Source organism: Pecten maximus, chromosome 6, assembly GCF_902652985.1.
Source record: "Pecten maximus chromosome 6, xPecMax1.1, whole genome shotgun sequence".
NCBI classification, from domain to species: Eukaryota; Metazoa; Mollusca; class Bivalvia; order Pectinida; family Pectinidae; genus Pecten; species Pecten maximus.
The window spans coordinates 34,110,567-34,134,502 of record NC_047020.1 but is presented as its reverse complement, the minus strand read 5'-3'; the positions used below and the strand labels follow the sequence as shown (position 1 = coordinate 34,134,502).

The 23,936-nt window shown below is 36.9% G+C and overlaps 1 protein-coding gene and 1 long non-coding RNA gene across 7 annotated transcripts; one reads left to right on the top strand and one right to left on the bottom strand.

The window, feature by feature from the left end:
* Positions 1-930: 930 nt before the first annotated feature.
* On the bottom strand, positions 931-23,936 carry LOC117329610 (zinc transporter 9-like). 5 transcript variants are annotated; one of them, XM_033887629.1, is made up of 23 exons: positions 23,894-23,936; positions 22,047-22,140; positions 21,366-21,629; positions 20,788-20,952; positions 20,359-20,434; positions 17,550-17,648; positions 16,726-16,793; positions 15,902-15,933; positions 15,264-15,340; positions 14,652-14,754; positions 13,495-13,550; positions 11,964-12,099; positions 9,800-9,839; positions 8,490-8,570; positions 7,511-7,727; positions 6,882-6,944; positions 5,005-5,119; positions 3,375-3,488; positions 2,297-2,867; positions 1,712-2,096; positions 1,482-1,631; positions 1,062-1,197; positions 931-1,028 (listed from the first exon to the last, which is right to left on the bottom strand). In XM_033887629.1, exons 2-19 carry the CDS (start codon positions 22,126-22,128, stop codon positions 2,823-2,825), a joined length of 1,833 nt encoding a protein of 610 aa, XP_033743520.1. In that variant the 5' UTR covers positions 22,129-22,140; positions 23,894-23,936; the 3' UTR covers positions 931-1,028; positions 1,062-1,197; positions 1,482-1,631; positions 1,712-2,096; positions 2,297-2,822. The 5 variants fall into 5 exon arrangements, with proteins under 5 accessions (XP_033743520.1, XP_033743521.1, XP_033743525.1 ...); XM_033887630.1 differs by lacking the exon at positions 1,482-1,631 and having other exon boundaries at positions 1,062-1,164; positions 1,792-2,096; XM_033887634.1 differs by lacking the exons at positions 1,482-1,631; positions 1,712-2,096 and having other exon boundaries at positions 1,062-1,164; positions 2,372-2,406; positions 2,487-2,867.
* LOC117329611 lies at positions 981-2,406 on the top strand. Of its 2 annotated transcripts, XR_004533238.1 has the most exons (4): positions 981-1,054; positions 1,121-1,223; positions 1,393-1,657; positions 2,323-2,406. It is a non-coding gene; the product is annotated as an uncharacterized LOC117329611 (long non-coding RNA). The 2 variants fall into 2 exon arrangements; XR_004533239.1 differs by lacking the exon at positions 981-1,054 and having other exon boundaries at positions 1,087-1,190.

Genomic DNA, 23,936 nt, shown 5'->3' with positions numbered 1-23,936 from the left:
GCACACTGGTACATAATTATATATAAGCTAACATTGCATTTGTTACAACATAACGGAGGTGTTATTACGTAATGTGTTGGAATGGTAACATCAAACATGGTATAAGGTCATAGAATTAATGATTCTCATCTTCAGTTTAACTGACCTCAAAACAGAATACAATGAGATATTGGTCGGTCCTGGGGTTTTGTCTCACCGACGGAAGTCAGTTTTCTGTCACCCATCCACATTGAAAATCTTGAATAATTATCAATTATAAGAGGGACAAATTCTGATTATAACAAACAAATGAATAGAGGTGAGAATTTACATACAGTGATGATGTTTGATCAAAATTCACCACAATTTCCTGTTATATTGATGAGGAATATGAAGGCTGTATATGTAGCCACTCACTCTGGTATGTTAATTCTGCAATACCTTTTAGCGACTACATTTAATGGTAACATCAAAAGTTCCTGTCACATTGACGAGAAAAAATGAAGAACGTATATATAGCCAGTCACTTTGATAAGTAAATTTTGCAATACTTTCTAGCGACTGCATTTAATATACTAACATCACCTATGTTGATACATGCTTCATATCAATACAGATCAACTCTGTAAATGCATTTCTATTAAAGGGGCATCTTTCTATACATAATATATTTATTTATTGTGGGGAAAATGCATGATAAAAACAGTTTAATGATTATGATTACACAGACTTTTTAAATATCATTTAACATGTCTTCATAACAATAAATAACCACATAACAAATAATACTGTATAACATTAATGATCTGGCCTCTTTTAATTCCAATTAAATTTGGTTACGTAAGTAAAAAACACCTGATATTTAATAATGCACATTATGCTTTTGATTCAATTCAAATCAGTTGTTATGGATAGCAATGGTCATAACAGAAAAAATACAAAACCATAAAATGTTTGTAAGGATGACATTTAATGAGCAAAAAGATTTTAAAGTAAAAAATTCGCTGACTAATTGTAGTAATGAATACCATAAAGGTGTGGGGAGACACCTCCATCATTGATGGTCTCTGTACAGGTGTCACCTCCATCATTGATGGTCTCTGTACAGGTGTCACCTACATCACTGATGGTGTCTATACAGGTGTGTCACCTACATCACTGATGGTCTCTGTACAGGTGTGTCACCTACATCACTGATGGTCTCTGTACAGGTGTCACCTACATCACTGATGATCTCTGTACAGGTGTGGGGGGGGGGGGGGGACACCTCCATCACAGATGGTCTCTGTACAGGTGTGGGGAGACACCTCAATCACTGATGGTCTCTGTACGGGTGTGGGGAGACACCCACATCACTGATGATCTCTGTACAGGTGTGGGGAGATACCTACATCATTGACGGTGTCTGTACAGGTGTGGGGAGACACCTACATCATTGATGGTGTCTGTACAGGTGGGTCACCTACATCACTGATGGTCTCTGTACAGGTGTGGGGAGACACCTACATCACTGATGATCTCTGTACAGGTGTGGGGAGACACCTACATCACTGATGATCTCTGTACAGGTGTGGGGAGACACCTACATCATTGATGGTGTCTGTACAGGTGTGTCACCTACATCATTGATGGTGTCTGTACAGGTGTGTCACCTACATCACTGATGGTCTCTGTACAGGTGTTGAGAGACACCTATATCATTGATGATCTCTGTACGGGTGTGGGGAGACACCTACATCACTGATGATCTCTGTACACGTGTGGGGAGACACCTACATCACTGATGGTCTCTCTACAGGTGTGGGGAGACACCTACATCACTGATGGTCTCTGTACAGGTGTGGGGAGACACCTACATCACTGATGATCTCTGTACAGGTGTGGGGAGACACCTACATCACTGATGGTCTCTGTACAGGTGTGTCACCTACATCATTGATGGTCACTGTATAGGTGTGGGGAGACACCTACATCACTGATAGTCTCTGTACAGGTGTGTCACCTACATCATTGATGGTGTCTGTACGGGTGTGGGGAGACACCTACATCACTGATGGTCTCTGTACAGGTGTGGGGAGACACCTACATCATTGATGGTCTCTGTACAGGTGTGTCACCTACATCATTGATGGTGTCTGTACGGGTGTGGGGAGACACCTACATCACTGATGGTCTTTGTACAGGTGTGGGGAGACACCTACATCATTGATGGTGTCTGTACGGGTGTGGGGAGACACCTACATCATTGATGGTGTCTGTACAGGTGTGGGGAGACACCTACATCATTGATGGTGTCTGTACGGGTGTGGGGAGACACCTACATCATTGATGGTCTCTGTACAGGTGTGTCACCTACATCACTGATGATCTCTGTACAGGTGTGGGGAGACACCTACATCATTGATGGTCTCTGTACAGGTGTGTCACCTACATCACTGATGATCTCTGTACAGGTGTGGGGAGACACCTACATCATTGATGGTCTCTGTACAGGTGTGGGGAGACACCTACATCACTGATGGTCTCTGTACAGGTGTGTCACCTACATCATTGATGGTCTCTGTACAGGTGTGGGGAGACACGTACATCACTGATGATCCCTGTACAGGTGTGTCACGTACATCACTGATGATCTCTGTACACGTGTGGGGAGACACCTACATCACTGATGATCTCTGTACAGGTGTGTCACTTACATCACTGATAGTCTCTGTACAGGTGTGTCACCTACATCACTGATGATCTCTGTACACGTGTGGGAATCATCGTCTCCGTACAAATTTTGCAAAGTAATAACACAACATAAATGGATGATGATCTCCACTACATTATTAGGCTTGGTTTCATAAAGACTCCAGGTCTACATGACGAACTTTTGGGTGTCTTGACTGGAAAAGGAAAGAGAGATTCTTAGAAATGACACATAATTTTACTATTCTTAATTACATTCACATTTATTTTTGGATTGATTCATTTAACACCCACACTCTCTGTCTAATCTCCATACTCAGCTTATTTCTATGGCCTTGCTGCCCAGCCTCTATATAATATCTTTATTTGTTTGTTTGCTAGATTTATCGCCTCATTAACAGCCAGGGTAATTTTGAGGCAGGTCTCCTTTGTAGTAGTTGGTGACTACCTCACTGAACAACAAAAGGGAGGCCTGTCGCATGCCATCCATAGCAATAAGGGTAAAATGTTCCGTCAAGGACAAAGCCATGACAGAAAAGAGAGCCTGTTTCTCAGCTTCCTGAGAAACACTAACCAACAAGGGTAAGGAGCATCCAACCACGCACCTCGAAACTTCGCCAGAGGTTACATGGCCAGGGTTCTGAACGACCTGAGCTATTATAGCCCCTTATCTCTAACATAAGACAAACTTAAGAAGTACATACCTTGATTCTAGTCTCGAGGCCATCCACCCTCATGCCAAGCTGATTGATAACATTATCACCGTGGTACTTGAGGAATTCCTCTGCATCTTTCTCATTTGACATATACTGCATTTCCTACAAAACAGTACATTATAATATTTACTGCAGAATTAACAAGAATCACAAGGGCCTTGTTTTGTTCATATGGTTGTTGTGAAGCGAGATTGAAACTTGCCCAGCCATGATGAAAGCTAGGCCATAGGGATGTTGATCCACGTTATTTGTGTAAATTTTTATATATTCCTGAGGGCTAAGCATGTCTCCATTATATTTAGACTGTAACTTGTCCATAACTAAGGGATGGTACACCACAAGAATTTTACGCCACTTTATTTGTGTAAATTTAGATACTTATGGGCTAAAGAAGCTACCATCACAATTTGGTCATCTTCCAAATACAAGAGTTCAGCTCTTGAAACATGTGTCTTCTCTGTACCTAGGAATATGCCAACTAGGTATGTGGATGATATTCATGTCTGTGTGATTTCATTGATGAAGAATCGTGGGGCATCACGAAAGCCAAAATCGGCAGTTCTGGGTTTATGTGTACCATTGTAGTACGGTATTTTCCCCATGGCCATGGTATATTGACCCTATAAAAAGCATTTCATTACTAGATTATAGCTAAGGTCTCTTATCCAATCTCAGTTTGTGTTATCATTTTGATATATCATTGGTGTTTTAGAAAATGAGAAAAACAGTATAAAAATGCATGCTACATCGACCGTAATGGGGATGGGTGGAGAAAGTGGGGTCATTTTGCCATAAAGGTATTTAGGCACTAGGGTCATTTTGCCCTAATTGTAGTTTGATCCCTGGGTCATTACTCCATGATTCAAAATACCATACCATGCTACACCATTTTTGTAGTTTGTATGGGACTGATATCAGCCAAACAACTGATCAGTTATTCTTTGTCTGAAACTAATGAAGCTAAACGGTGAGCCTCAATTCCACAATGATATATTCCAAGGGTCCAGAGAAGACATGTACCTGTACAGGTTGAAACCCTTGTATCAAGATGGAAGATGTTCAGTGGTATTTTGTACCTAACAAGATAACACAACCATCAAAAACACACTGGGGTACTTTCTGTGATATTAGATCATGGTGTGAGTCATTAAATTCAGACACTTTGTCTGTCATTGATTTCAAGGACTTTTTCCAAGACTTTTGTGGCACAGTGATGAACTTTTGCTGAAGTTTAGACAGTTATGGCAGTTTGTCATAGTTTTCTTCCCATCACAATAACAAGGATTTAGTACTTATGTAAACATGCTACATGTAACAATCAAAGAAAGATTTTATCGCAACACTCTACAGATAATCTGTTTTTATTATTTCACGAAAATTTAAATATCTTCTATACATTATTTCAACAAAAAAGATATAAATTCAATGACTTTTCAAGACATTTATGCCAAATTCCAAGACTTTTATGGCATGGCACTGATTTCCAAGATTTTTCCAGGAAAGGTCCGAAATTTATGGACCTTTCATATCTGTATGAACCATGCGGATACATATTTTATTATATATGAAAATAGTCACCAGCAAAATGAATGTTTTCAATAAGATGAATATAACAAACCTGTAGTATTGCTGACATGTTCTGCTCCAATAAATATTTGCTCGTGATTTCTCGGCCATTGTAGTCGATCTCTGCCTTGACTCGGTCGTTAACCACCTTCATATCATGTACGGATCTACAACAGCAGGAGAGTTCAACATAAATCCTACATCAATCGATTCTTTACACCATAATCTTAATAATCAAGGAATAATCCAGAGGCAAGGATGAAATAAGGTAGGATTCAATCATGCCTTATTTTACTCTTGCCTCTGGATTTATCTATAAAGCAGGATTTGACTTAATACAAGGATAATGATTATTTTTCCCCTGTTAACATTGACACACTGTCAGATAAATTTATCTGTTTTTTTTTCTTCGACACTGTATGGGTACAGTGGACCCTCGATAATCCGAACACCTTCGTTCCCAGTCCAAACCGTCCGGATTACGAGTTTTCCAGACTACCAAATTTCGTGTACCAGGTCCAAAAAATGTCGTGTAAGAGTTATCTCCCTTGATTATATACAATCCGTTACATTTCATAAACACGTCTAATTGTCAGACTTTTTAACAATAAATATACTTATGTTTCTGATATGATTCTTGTTTTGTCTGCAGAAAGTAAAAAATAAACTATGTTTTTAAAAGAACATGTAAAGTGAAAAATATATAGCGGGCATATGTGACCTACAAACAACACACATGTGTCACGTCCCGGAGGTTCACAAACAAGTAGAAATTACAAACGTTAAATACCTTAAATAAAATACCCGGATTTTACAACTTACCGTCAGTCCATGTTTTTTTTTATGATTTTTACGTACCAGAAACCCCAAGCTATCTATTTAAAAGTATGCGACACCAGCGAGAACTACCCAAGATGTCCGATAATTATTAAACCCGTATTCACTTAACAATGTGACGCTTAGTTAAGCATCAGACAACTATTGACTAATTTGTGTGTAATCAACCCAGTTCTTGTGATCACTGCTTAATACGTAAATGTGTATGTAATTAATAACATGCATCTTTCAATGAGTCGTCGTTTCACGTAACGGTGTTACAAAGCCGACATCCGTGTTTACCCAATACAAGTGTTAATGATGTTAATTACCGATCATAAATTTATTACATGTATTTGAGATTGATTAATTATCGTATCACGTACTGTATGTTTGTGCATAAATTCTGGCATTTAGGTCGTAGAGAGTAAGTAATGTACCGTTATAAAAACAAAAGCTACACATTGTAACACAGGTAAACACCCGGGGCTATGACCTGGTAGCGGTCGCTGTGACTTGCCCCGACTTTTTTTTCTCCTCGTGGTGAAAAAATCGTCCGGATTATTGAGGGAAATTTACTAATGAAAAGTACGTTCCGTTCCCAAAATGGGCTTCCGGAATCGGAATCGGAATTTCCGGACTGGTGAGTACAAATAACGTTACGGAAATCCGTTCCCGTGCATTTCCGTCCGGACTGTGAGTTTTCCGGACTATCGGCGTCCGGTTTATCGCGGGTCCACTGTATTTTTCTTTTCAAGATATATGTTAGCTGACTTATTCAATTGTCCTACAACATCTGTACAAGAATAACATATGAAGAATTTTACACAAATTTCCATCTGAACTGAAATTTATGAACCCAGTCTATGTTGTTTTTTTTCACTTTAGTAAATATCATTATATCCAGTTTTCTGTCTGATGCACGATCTACAACTTCAAAGGGAAGTAATTCAGCAGAATTGATTTATCTGACAATGAAAATTCTTCACATAGGTTTGATGAAATGTTTACACAAATAAGCGTAAGAATCTGATCTACAGTGTTTATGTGTCTGGCTGACATTCTGTAATAGAATTTCATCCTTTAATTGAGATACTGATCGTGAACACTTACCTGACAATGGGATCACTCTCCATGGTATACTGAATAGCTTCTTTTTCATGGGGAGGGACAGACCTACAAAGAATCAAGCAATAATCATGTTCATTAAGTAAATGATAAAGTTTATTATAACACTAATGAAACAATTTTTCAACTTATATCATTCACCCAAGAAGTGGTCAGGGATCTGTGGAAGAAAATGAAAGAACACAATGAAAGACGAGTATGATATCTGTGGTGCCAACCAATCACACAAAATAGCAAGCAATGTAAACATCTGTGTGTACCAGCAACCCAGACAGGTAGGAATCAGGCACTTGTTAATGATGTGTGGCGTGGAGTCTACAGGGGGTTGAGGATACAGCTCCGACTAAAATTTATAGAAATCTTGTCCTCCCAACCCCCTATAGGCGTTTTAAATCTTAAGTTTAAGTTGTACATGTTCTTACTGTTGAATTATCTTGGTCTCATTGTATCTACATGTATGACCGCTTCATACCTTATAAGGTAAAATTTTAATTATCAATTTGATTACTTTAATGAGCTTATAGCATTCCTTGATATGATTCATATGAAGACGGTAAAAATATGACTGAGAAACCATTTTTTTTCGTCAAATAATGACATTAAATTGTACTTACTTTTCAACGATAGCCGAATAATTTGTCCGTATGATGACCATCCCTACAGCTCCGAGAAGGCCGCCAATTATTACAGAGCCAAGCGAATCGATCCATACTAAAGAGGGGCCAAAACTACTTCCTATATAGTAACAACCTAACGCCACAATGTTACCAACCACTGCTGCAAAATCCTCCAACAACACAACTGTCATGCTGGGTTCCAAACCTTGCTGAACTGTGGCCAACAAAACATCAAAATAAGTACTGGCGACAAACATTGACACTTCACAAAATAATAATTTGTAAAACTAAAAGCTCACAGACATTTACTTTTCTTCAATATTCTCAAACATCTTAGAAATAGAGGATCTCGCGTGAGTGGCTATGTCACATGGAATTGATGAAATGAGTTCAATAATAAAAACACTATGTTTTTATCACATAACTTATATCTAAGAGAATATAAGAGAAAACTTTCCAAATATTTTGCATATAAGACAGGAGTATTCCAACTCAGATGGTAAGTTTTTCTCTACAGACACAACAGTGTGATCTCATATATAAATAGAGATGTAATCAATCATTATGACATAACAATAGTGTTATTTCACATGTGTCTTTGGATATTTGTGACATGGCTGTAATACATGGAAAAACAGGTCAGTTATGTGATAAATGAAGTCATAATTTAACTTTGACATGTTTGGCCAATAGAAATTAAAGTAACAATGTAGAACTACATAATCTTGACAGTATTTATTGCTACAATACTGGACCGATATTTTCCTGTATACAGTATTCAACCATTTTTTCTTTTCTTCAAAATACTTACTTCCATATGGTGTTGAATTAAATGTGTTTCTACAGTATGAATATGGTTTCCATTAAAGTTTAAAGGTAGAATACTCAAATTTCTAAAACCCGTAACAAGTGATCCTTATATTACCAGGAGAATGTATGTACGTTATACAAAGACAGATGTAGCAAGAGAACTTACCAAAATTTTGTAATCCTCTTAAATTTCTTTCATTTGGCGGCATCTTTTTAAAGGCCTCCTGACACGCAACGAGTAATGAACCTGGAATGTAAAAGACAGAGGTAATAAGGAGATCTGACAGAAGCTGTTCACAAGCACTATACACACAAGTGATCATTTTACTACGTTTGTACAGAGATATTGTAAATGTTGAATTTTTCTGATGTTCAAATTTTCATTGTTTTAACTCACTACGTTACATGAACATCTAACAACATCCCATAAGGGGTCATGTTCTGATGACCTTTTGGATTAGCCAATCAAATGACTACTTCCAGAATCTTGGAAGTGAATTTCATGTGTCCGAATTAGCATGACTAGAGTGCATATATAGCCTATACAATCTGTCACTTTGTTTAAGTCATTTCGTCCCACAAACCATATAGCAATAGAAATGGTTTGCTTCGATGACATTGACAAATTGGTAATTCGCCCTGAAAGTGAAATACACAGTTGTTAGATGTTCATGTAACGTAGTGAGAATGGCCATTTAAATTTTAATTAGATTGTGTTTTAACAAAAGTTTAAATAAAAACAATGCATTTTTCATAGAAAGTTGGGGTCGAATAGGTATATATATATATACCCTCGTCAAGAAATATCCCCTCGTCAAAAAAATTAATGTAAGTGTTCAAGAGATATCTTGTACAGTTCACAAGCTTTTTTAAAGTCACAGTGATGCTTCAAGTATGATGTTCCAGGACAAATACTGTAGTGTATGAGATAGGGCCTGGACAAGCTAGAGTGCAGGAGGTCGTACTTACAAAATACAATCCTTTAGTCCACCCCTGTTCCTTGTAGGGGACTAAAGACAACATTTACCGTAAATACATACACTGACACGTTGACACCTCGGCCATCATATTATACTACCCAACATGACACCCTATCTGGTCATACAATATGCGGATCGTTGGAGTCCGGGAACTGAACATGTAGCCTTTATTGATTTGACAACACTCAACACCAAAATGAGGTCCCTAATTCATGGAGTCAAATCCTTATTTTACTTTTACTGGTGTTACAATACTTCCCAGCACACTACTTCTCTATTCAGTAATTAGTTGTACAGATATAGGGAAGCTGTGTACAGACAAATAACCCGAAAGAAAGGTTAGAAACTTAATTCTGGTGAATTGATAGCGATGATTGCTTACAGGGTTAGTTGTGTGATATATAAGGGCAGTCTGTACAAAAGTGAGATAACTACTCTAAGATACTTTGTAATATCTGAATGGCGAGATTAAAGGAGTGTGTAATCATATACTTACCACCTTCTGTAAATGTGGCGCATATTGGTATCAACAAGGCCTGTCAATGAGAAAATATAACATGCAAAATATTGTTTGTCAAAAATAATGAAACACAAATATTTATAAGTACTGCACAGCAATAATAAATACCATGACATATTATCTAGTCATGATGCATGTGTTTACTTTCCATTTTACACACGAGACAAAGAAACATCACAAAGTATACCGTAGATTCTAGTCAATCATTGATCATAAGCTTTCAGTAAACCATTGAGAGTATGCTTTCAGCTCCACAAAATGAAATTTGACACTTGGGTTCAAAAGGACATGTCTACCTGTCAAATATTTTGACCCTTCATTATTGCAACAAGAGCTGTTGGAGAACAGCATAGCTCGTCTCGCAAATGTTTGTCAATAAACAACTCAAATATATTAATTGGAATGGTTTCGCAAATTGCATTAATAATATTTATATTGTTTACTTGATCAGATTATGTTTTGTGAATTCATGCATTTGGGAGACAAGCTATGCTGTTGTAGATTAAATGAAGATATTAAACACAAATGTAATTGCTTTTGAGAGTAATGAGAGTTGTCTCCCTTGAAAAATGTGACCGGTATAAATTGTCTATTGTGATGTTTTCATATTGTTTTATGTTCAGTTTCACCCCAAGAAAGGATAGTGTAACTCCATAGGGACTCTTTTACCAAATATCAGCACCCTAGTACAATCATAAAGTAATGTGTTAAAAAGCTTTCAACATTTGCACGAAAATTTTTAAAAAATGTGTTTTTTCCTCAAAAAAAAAACCTAATACCATGTATAACTATGCCTTTCAACACTCACAATATAAAGTTAACACAAAGTCCAAAGATTTAAAAACAAAAACAAAAAAACACAGATTTAAAAAGAAAAAATCCAATTTTTACTCCAGGAAGGGATTGTCTTACTCCATAGGGACTCTATTGCCAAATATAAGCACCCTTGTACAATTATATAGTGATGTATTAAAACCTCTTAACAATTGCACCAAAAACTTAATGCAGAAATATTCTAAGTCCAAAAATTTGAAAAATTCTGGTTATTTCCCAACAAAATCTTTTAGTTTAACTCCGACAGGGGACAGTTTAACCCAAGATGGAGTTTATTACCAACTATCAGCACCCTAGTACAATTATAAAGTGATGTATTAATACCTTTCAACACTTGCACCAAAAACTTAACGCAGAAATATTCCAAGTCCAAAAATTTGAAAATTCTGGGTTTTTTTTTTAAAAATCTTTTAGTTTAACTCTGGCAGGGGATAGTCTAACCCCAGAGGGACTCTATTGCCAATTATCAGCACCCTAGTACAATTATAAAGTGATGTATTAATACCTTTCAACACTCGCACCAAAAACTTAACGCACAAATATTCTAAGTCCAAAAATTTGAAAAATTCTGGTTATTTCCCAAAAAAATCTTTTAGTTTAACTCCTGCAGGGGATAGTTTAACCCAAGAGGGAGTCTATTACCAACTATCAGCACCCTAGTACAATTATAAAGTGATGTATTAATACCTTTCAACACTTGCACCAAAAACTTAACGCAGAAATATTCCAAGTCCAAAATTTGAAAATTCTGGTTTTTTCCCAAAAAAATCTTTTAGTTTAACTCTGGCAGGGGATAGTCTAACCCCAGAGGGACTCTATTGCTAATTATCAGTACAATTATAAAGTGATGTATTAATACCTTTCAACACTCGCACCAAAAACTTAACGCAAACATTTTCAAAAATCTGTTTTTTTTTCCAAAAAATCTGTTAGTTTAACTCCGGCAGAGGATAGTTTGACCCCCACAGGGACCATATTACATAAATTACTATGCCTTTCAACACTTGCACCAAAAAGTTAACATTTGGAAAACCAACGCCGACACTGACGCCGACACCGACACCGACGCCGACGCACGCCGGAGTGACAACATAAGCTCTCACTCTTCTTCGAAGAGACGAGCTAAAAATTCAAGTGTAAACCTGTGCCCATTTGCTGTAACCTTGAAACTTGGGTATAAAACATTAAATGTTAAGTCATAAACTCTATATTTCAGAACTTATAACTTTTAACTACATGTCTTCACTTTCTCCTCAATCACAGTAACAAATGTTTGACTCCTCTGGAGAAGTAAAATGTTCCTCACCCATACAGAGTAATGGTAAGGCATATCAGACATGAAGCCCATCATTCCTAAGCCCACGTTGATCAGCCCTCCAAAAAAGAAGATGGATATTCCAGCCGTGAAAGAAAACACAAATTTTGCTGATTTATATCCATATCTGAAAAATAATACAGCAATTTGAAATTTCCCATTTTTTCAGATCTTAAGTTTTCCAAGGTAATTTCTTGGAGTGTAGGACAAAAGCCCCCCCGGACATTAGCCCCCCCCCGGACATAAGCCCCTAGGACAAAAGCCCCTCCGGACGAAAGCCCCCCCGGACATTAGCCCCCCCGGACAGAAGCCCCTTCTTTAGAAATTTAGCTGGTATACTTTATATAAATCTGTACTTTTGAAAAAAGAAACTATATATATATATATATTGTTGTTTTTATCTCTGAAATTTGGAGAATAATTGTGTGGAAAATGAAGGTCCTTGGTTCAATGTTAGTGTAGCATTATATGTGTGTGGTTAAATACATAATTTATTTTTTCAAACTTTATATTATTAAGCAAGCTAAAAATTTCAGGAAAACTCTCCATGATGAACATATTGTTACTGATTACACATAATTTTTGACTTCCTAATATACTGCAAATATTGATAATCAAAGAAATGCCTACAAAAGCAATAAACATTTGATCCCTATTTGCAGTGTCTCAAATTATAATATAATAAGTACCTAACCAAACATGTTGCTCTGCGTTGTAATAAGAAACGTTTAATTTTAGGAATGATTAAAATCAAAGAAACAATGAAGCCATTAATGATATATTTCTTCCAGGAGAACACAACATCAATTAAAAACCTACCAAACACCTGTGTAACAGCTTATTGTTTATGTAACAGTTCAAGTAGTTGTTGTTGGAACCGGTTGTTTACATTGCTGAAGCCACTGATGACATATGTATATGTAGCAATTAAAAATCATAAAAAAAATAAATATCATTTTTTTTATGAAGGGGCTTTTGCCGAAGCCACTGATGACATATGTATATGCAGAGACATATATATCTGTATATATGTCTCTGGTATATGTAGCAATTAAAAATCAATAAAAAAATAAATATCATTTTTTTTTATGAAGGGGCTTTTGTCCACTTTTTGATTAGTGTGAAGGGGCTTTTGTCCGGAGGGGCTAATGTCCGGGGGGGCTAATGTCCGGGGGTCTTTTGTCCGTACCTCAATTTCTTGTTATTCTGACATTTTTTTTAAGTTTTCAAGGATATTTTCTTTCATCAGTTTTATAATCTTATCATTCAAAGTTTCAGATTTAAGTTTTCCATATATTTCAAAACAATCAGTTAATCAAGCCCTATTAGAGTGATTTTTACCTAATAGACACATAATTAATTTTGTAAACATGAAGATATGAATTTTGGCTGCTCACTTGTGTCAGCTTGATTACGTTTTTACCACTAAAAATTGACAACAACTAAAAATTGACAACATAAAAATATGATCCTAATATTGTATAATATAATGGATTGGAAAATGAAACACTAATATACTTACGGATGGTCAGAATCAGGGGCTTTGTTTGAGCTATATAGTCCAAATAACATGAAGATCTGAATAACAAATACATAAAGGACATATGATACAATATCTCACAATTTAATGTGATACAAACATCATGTAATCTGAAACAGGCTCATTTACAGAGTACCAAGAATATATTCTGTCCCCTATACATTGTATTCTGAAGCATTTACAGTTTGGGATCATTCCTCTATGCAAGCACTGCCAGGATATGATCTATGATAAATAGCACAGGGACTTAGGCACAAATTCCTTACTCATGGTCGATATATGAAGTACATGTATTATACATAAAGGACTGTGAGGCTGGAAATTTGTGCCAAGTCCCTGTGGTAAACAGTAAAGTCAACATGTAAAGAGAGACACTAGAAAGTACCATTTCATTATTGGGTGCAGTAACAAAATCTAACCCAGCAGTAGTTAACACTTTAATTTATTTTCAGGAACTTAAATGTTGAGCTTATTATCAAATAAATGTAATATTACTTAATATTGATACATTTGAACCATTCACAAATCACTGATATCATGTAACTGTAACAGCAGAGGAAAAACGCAACGACCAGACCAGGACTCAAACCCGGGACCTCCAAAATCTATATAGATGTTCTAACCATTTGAACTACCTGGCCACTGGTGCTCAGCCCAGTCCAGTTCCACTATGCCAGTTCCACTATGTAACGATATTACTCCAGGGATTGACGATAACAGTAGCCCGGCAGCCCTAGGCTGCCTTGAATCTGGTCGGGCTGCCAGAATTTCCAGACCATGGCCAGCAGCCCTGTGAGCTGCCAACATTTTCAGCTAAATGTATGATGTCCAGCTAAAATTTCCTTCGCTTACTTCAATAACTTTATTTTCAAAACTTTTTTTTTTATAAAATCCTTTGGTGTAAGATCTAATATTTGCATGCTCAGAATGGAATAGAACGCAGGAAACTGCATCTAGAATTCATTTTTTTCCTCAGTGTTGGGGTTAGGGCCTGTAAGGACATGCCCCCGTTCCCCCAGGAGGGGCTTCACCTTTTGCTCATTTCAAAACCTTGCAGCCCAGCGGTCTGTCAGGGCGATTAGTTAGTGTTAACCCCTGTATTCATATGGAATGAATTAAATCAATATGAGATCACCTACCTGATTAATAGCGTCTACACAGGAGTGTATCATTTCAGCAAACATACTATGAGAGCCTGTTGAGAGCCAGGCAAAGCCTTTAAAACCAGCATTGACTAGGTTACTGAAAACAAAGAAATACAATGTAATCCAGAAAAATCAGAAATTCTCGAAAACCTTGTAACTGATTATATGTTAAGATTCAGTATAAAGTTCACCATAATATCTTCCCATTCTAAAGCTTACACATTTTTCCTACCTTAATTATACAGCAGCCTTATCCTGAATCTAGAAAATACTGTAATATTTTCTTGAAGTTACTGTTAACATGCTTTATTCTTACGCATTTCCGAATTTTAATAGACCAGCGCATTGATGAATTGGCATGCTGATTTTTTTTATGTATAAACAGTTCAAAGAAAGTGTACTTATCATTATTTTTTGTAATGCTTCTGGCGTTAAAAGTACTTAAACTAGCTTACCGCTAAATCATGTGCATTTACATTATTTCTTCCTGATTTTCGTTTCAGGAAATTAACTCTTTTAAGGAATTAGTTATTATAATTTTGAGTTTGAAAACGGGAAATAATTCAGATACAGCTATTTCATTAAATTCAACAGTTAAATACTTACGCTACTATGGCTGATAACACCACCTTACCAGGTGCTGAGGTAATGGTCTGGCGTAACAAACCCGAATTTGATTCCATCTGAAAAGAGAAAACAGAAAACTTACAAGGACGTTTTACTTATCTTTTATTCAAATCAAATACTGAACTATTAAATTCTTTAAAATCGTGATTTCCGCAACATTTTAACATTCTCTGTATTAATACAGTTTATTGGAGACATTGAAGGAAATATCCTATTTTGAAATGTACATGTATTAGCTTCGACCTGTTTACTCACCATCTCATATCCTATTGACAAATATTTGTTGTGAAAATGTTAACTACCAAGCAATACATACTATGATTTCCCCCCCCCCCCCCCCCCCAAATTTTAGACCATATTTTGTTTAGGAACCACTATGCCAAATATTCACAAACTATCAAAAATAAATGATAAATAAATAAATTTCAACGTATACATTCCAGGATAACACTGATCAATGAATAATAACACAAGAGAAAAAAAGAAGATTTTTGCCCCAGTCACTACACACAACTACACACAACTACACACAACTACACACACCCTCCCTAGTCCTCCCTTCCGCTCCACATATCTCTGTTATTTAAACTTAATCATGGAGATTGTTTATTTCTTACCTTTTCTTCAATTCTGAAATCATCTTGATAACCTGAATGTAAAAGAAAGAATATATACCTGGTAACAAAATATGTATGTAGAATATAAGGTTGAAGGGTTTGTTTTTAATACGCACAAGAGTACTGCAGCAGCCGTGATTTCTAACTCAAAGTCAATGTCAGTCATTACCACTGTATGTACACATGTATGAGCTTCAGACCACTCAATCTCTTAGGAAGTTCAGTTTAATATCAGGGGGAGGTGAAAAGAGACCGACATCTGTATGTTATCAATATCAATTGCCTTATCTGGCTGTAATTGATTACAACTCTACCAAGAAGTTACATTACTGACAGGTTCTGAGAATGAATTGGTAATAGAAATTGTTACATATATGTGTCTTGTCACTTACACAAAAGTTATATAGTACATCAACACAACTTTGGATTAAAGCCCGACTCAGTAGATACGATGTTATATTTTATGACACAAACACTAATATTCTTTTACGATTTTGATGGTACAGTAATTTCCCCATGGCTCACTTTGAATTTTAAATTGAACAAAATAATCTCTTAATTTGTCCAAAAAAACGATTGGAACAACCTGACAGTGAGGCTTAATTCCATCGATTCTTGGCTGAAGAAGAACCCCAATTATTATAGATCAATTTTAGACCAAAAATGACCAGTCACAGTTCACATTGTACACAGGTGGTTCCTAATATATATACATTTATATACCACTTTTCATAACTGGACTAAGCAAGTCCATTGTATTCTTGAATTTATGGCTTCAAATCAGAAATTTCTGAAGTCACTAGAAATGCTTGGCTGATATTTACCATACCGATTCTTGTGTCGTTTTCGCTGCATTTCCATTCTTTCAATGCTTCCCCAGACATCTATCGTCCTGAAATAAAACGGAAGAATCTTACAGTCGGACCTGACTTTACTACACTGTATCTACCGTCCTTAAATAAAACAGTAAAATCTTACAGTCGGACCTGACTTTACTGACACTGTATCTACCGTCCTTAAATAAAACAGTAAAATCTTACAGTCGGACCTGACTTTACTGACACTGTATCTATCGTCCTTAAATAAAACAGTAAAATCTTACAGTCGGACCTGACTTTACTGACACTGTATCTACCGTCCTTAAATAAAACAGTAAAATCTTACATTCGGACCTGACTTTACCGACACTGTATCTACCGTCCTTAAATAAAACGAAAGAATCTTACAGTCGGACCTGACTTTACCGACACTGTATGGGACTAATTCAATGTGTCAGATATGACAATGTGTCAGTAAAGTCAATGTCACAAATAATGTGGTATAATGATCGTACTAGTGGATATGGTCAGATGTAACAGTTTAAGTTTAGTCAGTAATCAGTAGAGTCAGCTTTCACTGTATTACATTGCCTTTAATTTGCTTCACTTGATTCCCCAACTGGATATGAATAGGTTAGGTAATACAATGACAAAGTGCAATTTTGATTTCAGCTTTTTAATCAAAGCATGTTGGTGAAACAGGAGACACGGACATATGAAAATATGCGTTTGACTATTTAAGGATCTGATAGGTAAGTATCTATCAATTTAATTTGCAGGTGTATATAGATGAAACTGAAGCTGTATTGATGTGTATACACCATACTTACTTTTTATGTAGATCGGATACAGAGTACATGGTGACATATTTCTTGTCTGTATTGCGGTATGCATTCCTTTTTCTTATGTATCTAAGATTTTTTAGATTTCTGAAATGAAAAAATTTATAATCATTCAGTTCTTTTTTGTACAAGGGTCTTTGTATGCTAGATTGTTGATATCTACCATATAAGAAAGTATATCTATTACATAATAGGAAATAGTGAATTTAAACTTGTTTATGAATCAAGACACTTGTATTACATATATGTAATGTACCTTGAACTAGAAAACTGTTTCTAAAAAAGCTGATCCCAGGGAGCCCAATTACTGCCAGTTTTCTATATCTCTATCTATTTTTTTTGTGTCTGGGAAATAAATTATACAAAACTACAATGTACATTAATTTTGTTTTAATAATGAGCTTAAAACAGACATAAATCCTTTGTTATTTCTACCTTAAAAAAAAATATCACTGCAAACATTACTTTACATGTAATACATGTGAATGCTCCTTGGCTACTCTTATTATTACAAGTAGGTGTAATTATAACAGAACCAAATACATCTATATCTTTGGAAAGAATGCATTTATAAACAAGGGCCCAATGGGCCCAAATCGCTCACCTGCAATGCAGTGATCTTTTCATATATCGATCCTGCAGTTATTTGAAAGCATGCTACAGGACCAATATAATGTCTCTCTGCACTTTGGCTTTTCACTAAAAGTCATTTAAAGATTTAAGCATACTTGATCGACGTGACCTTGAATGAAGGTCAAGGTCATTCATTTGAACAAACTTGCATTTGGTAGCCCTTCACCCCAGCATGCTACAGACCCAATATCAACTCCCTGGGACTCTTGGTTATTGAGAAGAAGTCGTTTAAAGATTTTAGCCTTTTTGACTCCTGTGACCTTGAATGAAAGTCAAGGTCATTCATTTGAACAAACTTGGTAGCCCTTCACCCCAGCATGCTACAGGCCAAATATTAGGTCTCTGGGACTCTTGGTTATTGAGAAGAAGTCGTTTGAAGATTTTAGCCTTTTTGACCCCTGTGACCTTGAATGAAGGTCAAGGTCATTCATTTGAACAAACTTGGTAGCCCTTCACCCCAGCATGCTACAGGCCAAATATTAGGTCTCTGGGACTCTTGGTTATTGAGAAGAAGTCGTTTAAAGATTTTAGCCTTTTTGACTCCTGTGACCTTGAATGAAAGTCAAGGTCATTCATTTGAACAAACTTGGTAGCTCTTTACCCCAGCATGCTACAGGCCAAATATTAGGTCTCTGGGACTGTTGGTTATCGAGAAGAAGTCGTTTAAAGATTTTAGCCTTTTTGGCCCCTGTGACCTTGAATGAAGGTCAAGGCCATTCATTTGAACAAACTAGGTAGCCCTTCATCCCAGCATGCTACAGACCCAATATCAACTCCCTGGGACTGTTGGTTATTGAGAAGAAGTCGTTTGAATATTTTAGCCTTTTTGACCCCTGTGACCTTGAATGAAGGTCAAGGTCATTCATTTGAACAAACTTGGTAGCCCTTCACCCCAGCATGCTACAGGCCAAATATTAGGTCTCTGGGACTCTTGGTTATTGAGAAGAAGTCGTTTAAAGATTTTAGCCTTTTTGACTCCTGTGACCTTGAATGAAAGTCAAGGTCATTCATTTGAACAAACTTGGGAGCCCTTCACCCCAGCATGCTACAGGCCAAATATTAGGCCTCTGGGACTCTTGGTTATTGAGAAGAAGTCGTTTAAAGATTTTAGCCTTTTTGACTCCTGTGACCTTGAATGACGGTCAAGGTCATTCATTTGAACAAACTTGGTAGCCCTTCACCCCAGCATGCTACAGACCCAATATCAACTCCCTGGGACTCTTGGTTATTGAGAAGAAGTCGTTTAAAGATTTTAGCCTTTTTGACCCCTGTGACCTTGAATGAAAGTCAAGGTCATTCATTTGAACAAACTTGGTAGCCCTTCACCCCAGCATGCTACAGACCCAATATCAAGTCCCTGGGACTCTTGGTTATTGAGAAGAAGTCGTTTAAAGATTTTAGCCTTTTTGACTCCTGTGACCTTGAATGAAAGTCAAGGTCATTCATTTGAACAAACTTGGTAGTCCTTCACCCCAGCATGCTACAGACCCAATATCAAGTCTCTGGGACTCTTGGTTATTGAGAAGAAGTCGTTTAAAGATTTTAGCCTTTTTGACTCCTGTGACCTTGAATGAAGGTCAAGGTCATTCATTTGAACAAACTTGGGAGCCCTTCACCCCAGCATGCTACAGACCCAATATCAAGTCCCTGGGTCTTTTGGCTATTTAGAAGAAGTCGTCTAATTTTTTTTTAGCCTTTTTGACTCCTGTGACCTTGAATGAAAGTCAAGGTCATTCATTTGAACAAACTTGGTAGCCCTTTACCCCAGCATGCTACAGACCCAATATCAACTCCCTGGGACTGTTGGTTGTTGAGAAGAAGTCGTTTGAAGATTTTAGCCTTTTCGACTCCTGTGACCTTGAATGAAGGTCAAGGTCATTCATTTGAACAAACTTGGTAGCCCTTCACCCCAGCATGCTACAGGCCCAATATTAGGTCTCTAGGCCTTTTGGTTATTGAGAAGAAGTTGCTTGAATGGAAAGTTGACGCCGGACGGACGGCCGGACGGCCGGACGGACGACGGACGGACGACGGACGCCGCGCCACGGCATAAGCTCACTTGCCCTTCGGGCAGGTGAGCTAAAAATGAAATATTACATAAATAATGTTTGTTATATATTTGAGTTCTATTAAGAAAATATCTAATTTGTTATCTTCTATTTACCGATGTGAAAGCATGTATTCTCTCAGAGCACGTTCTTCTTCTATTAATTTCTCATCCTCGTCAAATGGATTTATGGCTGCAAAAATTAAGAGAAAAAAAGTGAAAATAATTTTTTTCCAACGTCTTCTCTCAGAATTATATTAAATATCAATAGTTTTTTTTTCTCTTAATAAGGTATTTTAAGCTTTGACACAATTTTTTTTTATGGTGGCAAATGTTATAATTGCATGGTCAATAAGATCAGATCCATTTCCAAATCCAAGGGTCCAAGGTTGTACCTTAATTTCTTTGACACGTGTAAAGTCAATCATAATCAGTAGAAACCTGAACATGTACCGGGCAGCTCTACATATGGTGAACATACAATCTAAGTCTTAAGATCTTGTATCTGTAAATGTTTAAGTTGAGTTATGGTATAGTTTAACATACATTTGTTTTTAGGGAAGACTGGCCATGAAAACTTCTCATCCTCTACATTAATCTCCTTTCCTTTGGAATGAGTTATTCTCAGTGTTTGATCTTCCATACACTTTTGAAGTTGATGATGTAGTGGCAAGCCCTCTTTGTAGTCAAACGAAATTACTATACTTCCATCTGTAACAGAAAACAAAATATAATCATATGATAATTGACAATTTCTGCGAACTACAGTCCCTATCAGATGTAGGTCAGAGTGACCTACTTTTGGTACGTGTACACACCTCCTCGTCTAGGTAAACTCATGCCACATGTACATGTATAAAATTCCATGGACACCCTGACCCTCTGGGTGAAAGACCATAAACCCATATTCATGTTTATCTGAAATTGGTACTAATTACCTGCATGAAATAATGAATTGTATATTCAAATAGTATTCAAATCAAGACTTTTCAAGGCACATAGCAACATTCACAGAATTTTCAAGATAGCATGTGTTTTGAAATAGCCAAAACACTAATATTAATTGAATTGGTTTCACACTTAAAAATCACTTGTCATCACCTGTACACTTATTGCATCCTTACCATCATTGTGTGGAGGGGATGCTGATTCTGTATCTTTTGTTGTAGTGTTTACATCCTTTCCCTCTATACTGCTTGCTTTGATCACAGATGGTTCCGTCGTATTCTCCTGTTTTGATTTAGAGTCCTTACCACCATTCCTTGAGGTACCATCTGTCTGCCATCTGACAGAAGAACTACTGGAAATTCTGTCAAGTCCATTTTTCAACTTTTGTGGGAACCAGGTTGGTAAATTGAGATGGCGTTTAATCAAGCAACTTTTACACACTGGTAAGAGATTAAACGAAAAAATAATTATATCAAACAGCTGACATACTGCAAGACAGACACAGGAAAAATCTACTAATATGTTACATACGGCCAGTGGCTTACAGACATTATTTAAAGGGTTTCTAGATTATTTTCTACACATTTAAATGTGTGTTTCAGTTACGTAGAAATGTACATAATATATTTTTTTTCAAACTTTATGTCTGGTAGAGTATTAAATCTGTTGTTGGTCTATCAGTATAATCACAAGGTCTAATTAATTAAACAGAGGAATCAAATAAACATGAGTTTACCAACTCATAAGAAATCTTACAGCCATGGCAAATGATTCTCTTAAAGATGTAAAGAAACGGGGCTAGATCATGTTTACCCCAATGTTAAGTGTACAATCATGTAACTTTGTTATCTAATTACCTTCATAATTCTGAGATGATATCCTCAGCAATGGTGGAATATCTCCAATGCCTTTGGATAAGGCCAATCTCAGTGTCAACATCGTCTTGACTCACTACAAAGATATGTAACATTGAAGTAAAATGTGACACTATTAGTTTTTATTCAAACAAAAATTGAAAATTTACAAGCGTGAACTTCCGTTGTGTGTACCATGCATTATGCAAGGAACCTGGAGTCTGTAGTGTTCATTGTTTTGTTTTTCGCACCTATCTATTATTAAGTTAAAAGAGTCTATAGGAAGGGACTGTCATAGCTCAGTGTCAGCCATGTAACCTCAGTGTGAAGATCTGACAGTGAGGTATGTGATTCACTGCTCCCTACCCATGCTGGTTTGTGTTTTTGGAAGCTGAGGGACGGCTACATGTGTAGTAGGAGTGGTAAAATGCACAGCCAGACCGGGGTTCGAACCCGGGACCTCCGAACACTAGCCGGATGCTCTACCAAATGTGCTACCAGCTGGTTGCCGCTGATCGACACAGTCCAGTTCTGGTACACCCTTCCCTCCCTTTTTTAAGTCTTCTACCCCGAAGAGTCAAGACTTCACAACTCACAACCCAGGCTCGAGTATCCCCTTGTCAAGTATTCACCTTAATTGAAACAAGGTTTGGTCACAGGCACCAAATGTAGTAGGAGTTGAAAAATGCACGACCAGACCGGTTTCGAAACCCCAAGACCTCCGAACACTAGCCTGTGCTGTCATGGTTGTGTCTTTCGGTAAGACACTTTACCTTAATTGCTCTAGATGGCATGTGCCTCTTGTATGCTGTTTAATGAGGTAGTACCCAACTACTACAAGGAGACCCCAATTAAAAATTACCCTGGCTGTTCACGGGGCGATAAACCCAGCAAACAAGCTATTATAGGCAAGGTTTAGTGTATATGTATATAATTTACATTTACACATTGTACTTATTAGAACATGTACATCAAAATTGAGAAAGTTTGGATGGCTACTTCATTTCAATTTTTCATCAGTGTCATTTTCATTTTTCATCGTAATAATAATAAAATTAGGAACACACAGCGGACGGTTGGGGTATTTACCGAAACGGACCGAAACGGACATGGAATTACCGAAACGGGGGGAAATGGGGCTTAAATTAGCATTCTTTTCAGAGAACGGACCCGAATATATGTTCAACAGTGTCCAACTATATCATATGTAAAATATTGGGAGTTTATTTGACCGAGAAGTATTTTAATTCGATTTTTTAATCATTCGCGATTAGCGGCCCGATTGTCGTCCGAGTTGAATTACCGAAATGGCCGATAATGGACCCTAAATCGATATTTTTACAAGAGAATGGACCAAATATTGTATTATTTGGTGTGTATAGAGGTCAGAGGTAAAATATTTTGTATTTCTTTTGCCTAGAAGTATTTAGAAATAATTATTAAAATACCCGATTGATGGCCCTATTTCTGATTGGTAAATACCCCAACCCCACAGCGGACCCTATTTTTTACCCAAGATATTTGGCATCGGCTCGGTTTCGTGATTCTGATCAACCATATCACTAAAAGCCTACTTCATTCACATTCTAAAACCATGCATCAAAATAGTGTATCTTTATCCTTTGTACAAACCGAGTCCCTGTGAAACTGTTTTTTTTTTCTGACAATCGTACGTGCAGACAGACAGATATCGACTAAGTTCTGAGGATGAACGTGTGCATTCATTTACTTGAGGCATTTACCTATCAAACGAATTGTGGTAAAAAAACACAATGCAGTACAAGCAACGATCGAAAGATCACACAACAAGCAGCATTATGAATGTCTCCTAGCTTGCCTGAGAGTTTTACCTTGCAACTCGCTCGAAAAATCATCTCCTTAAAATCAACTTCC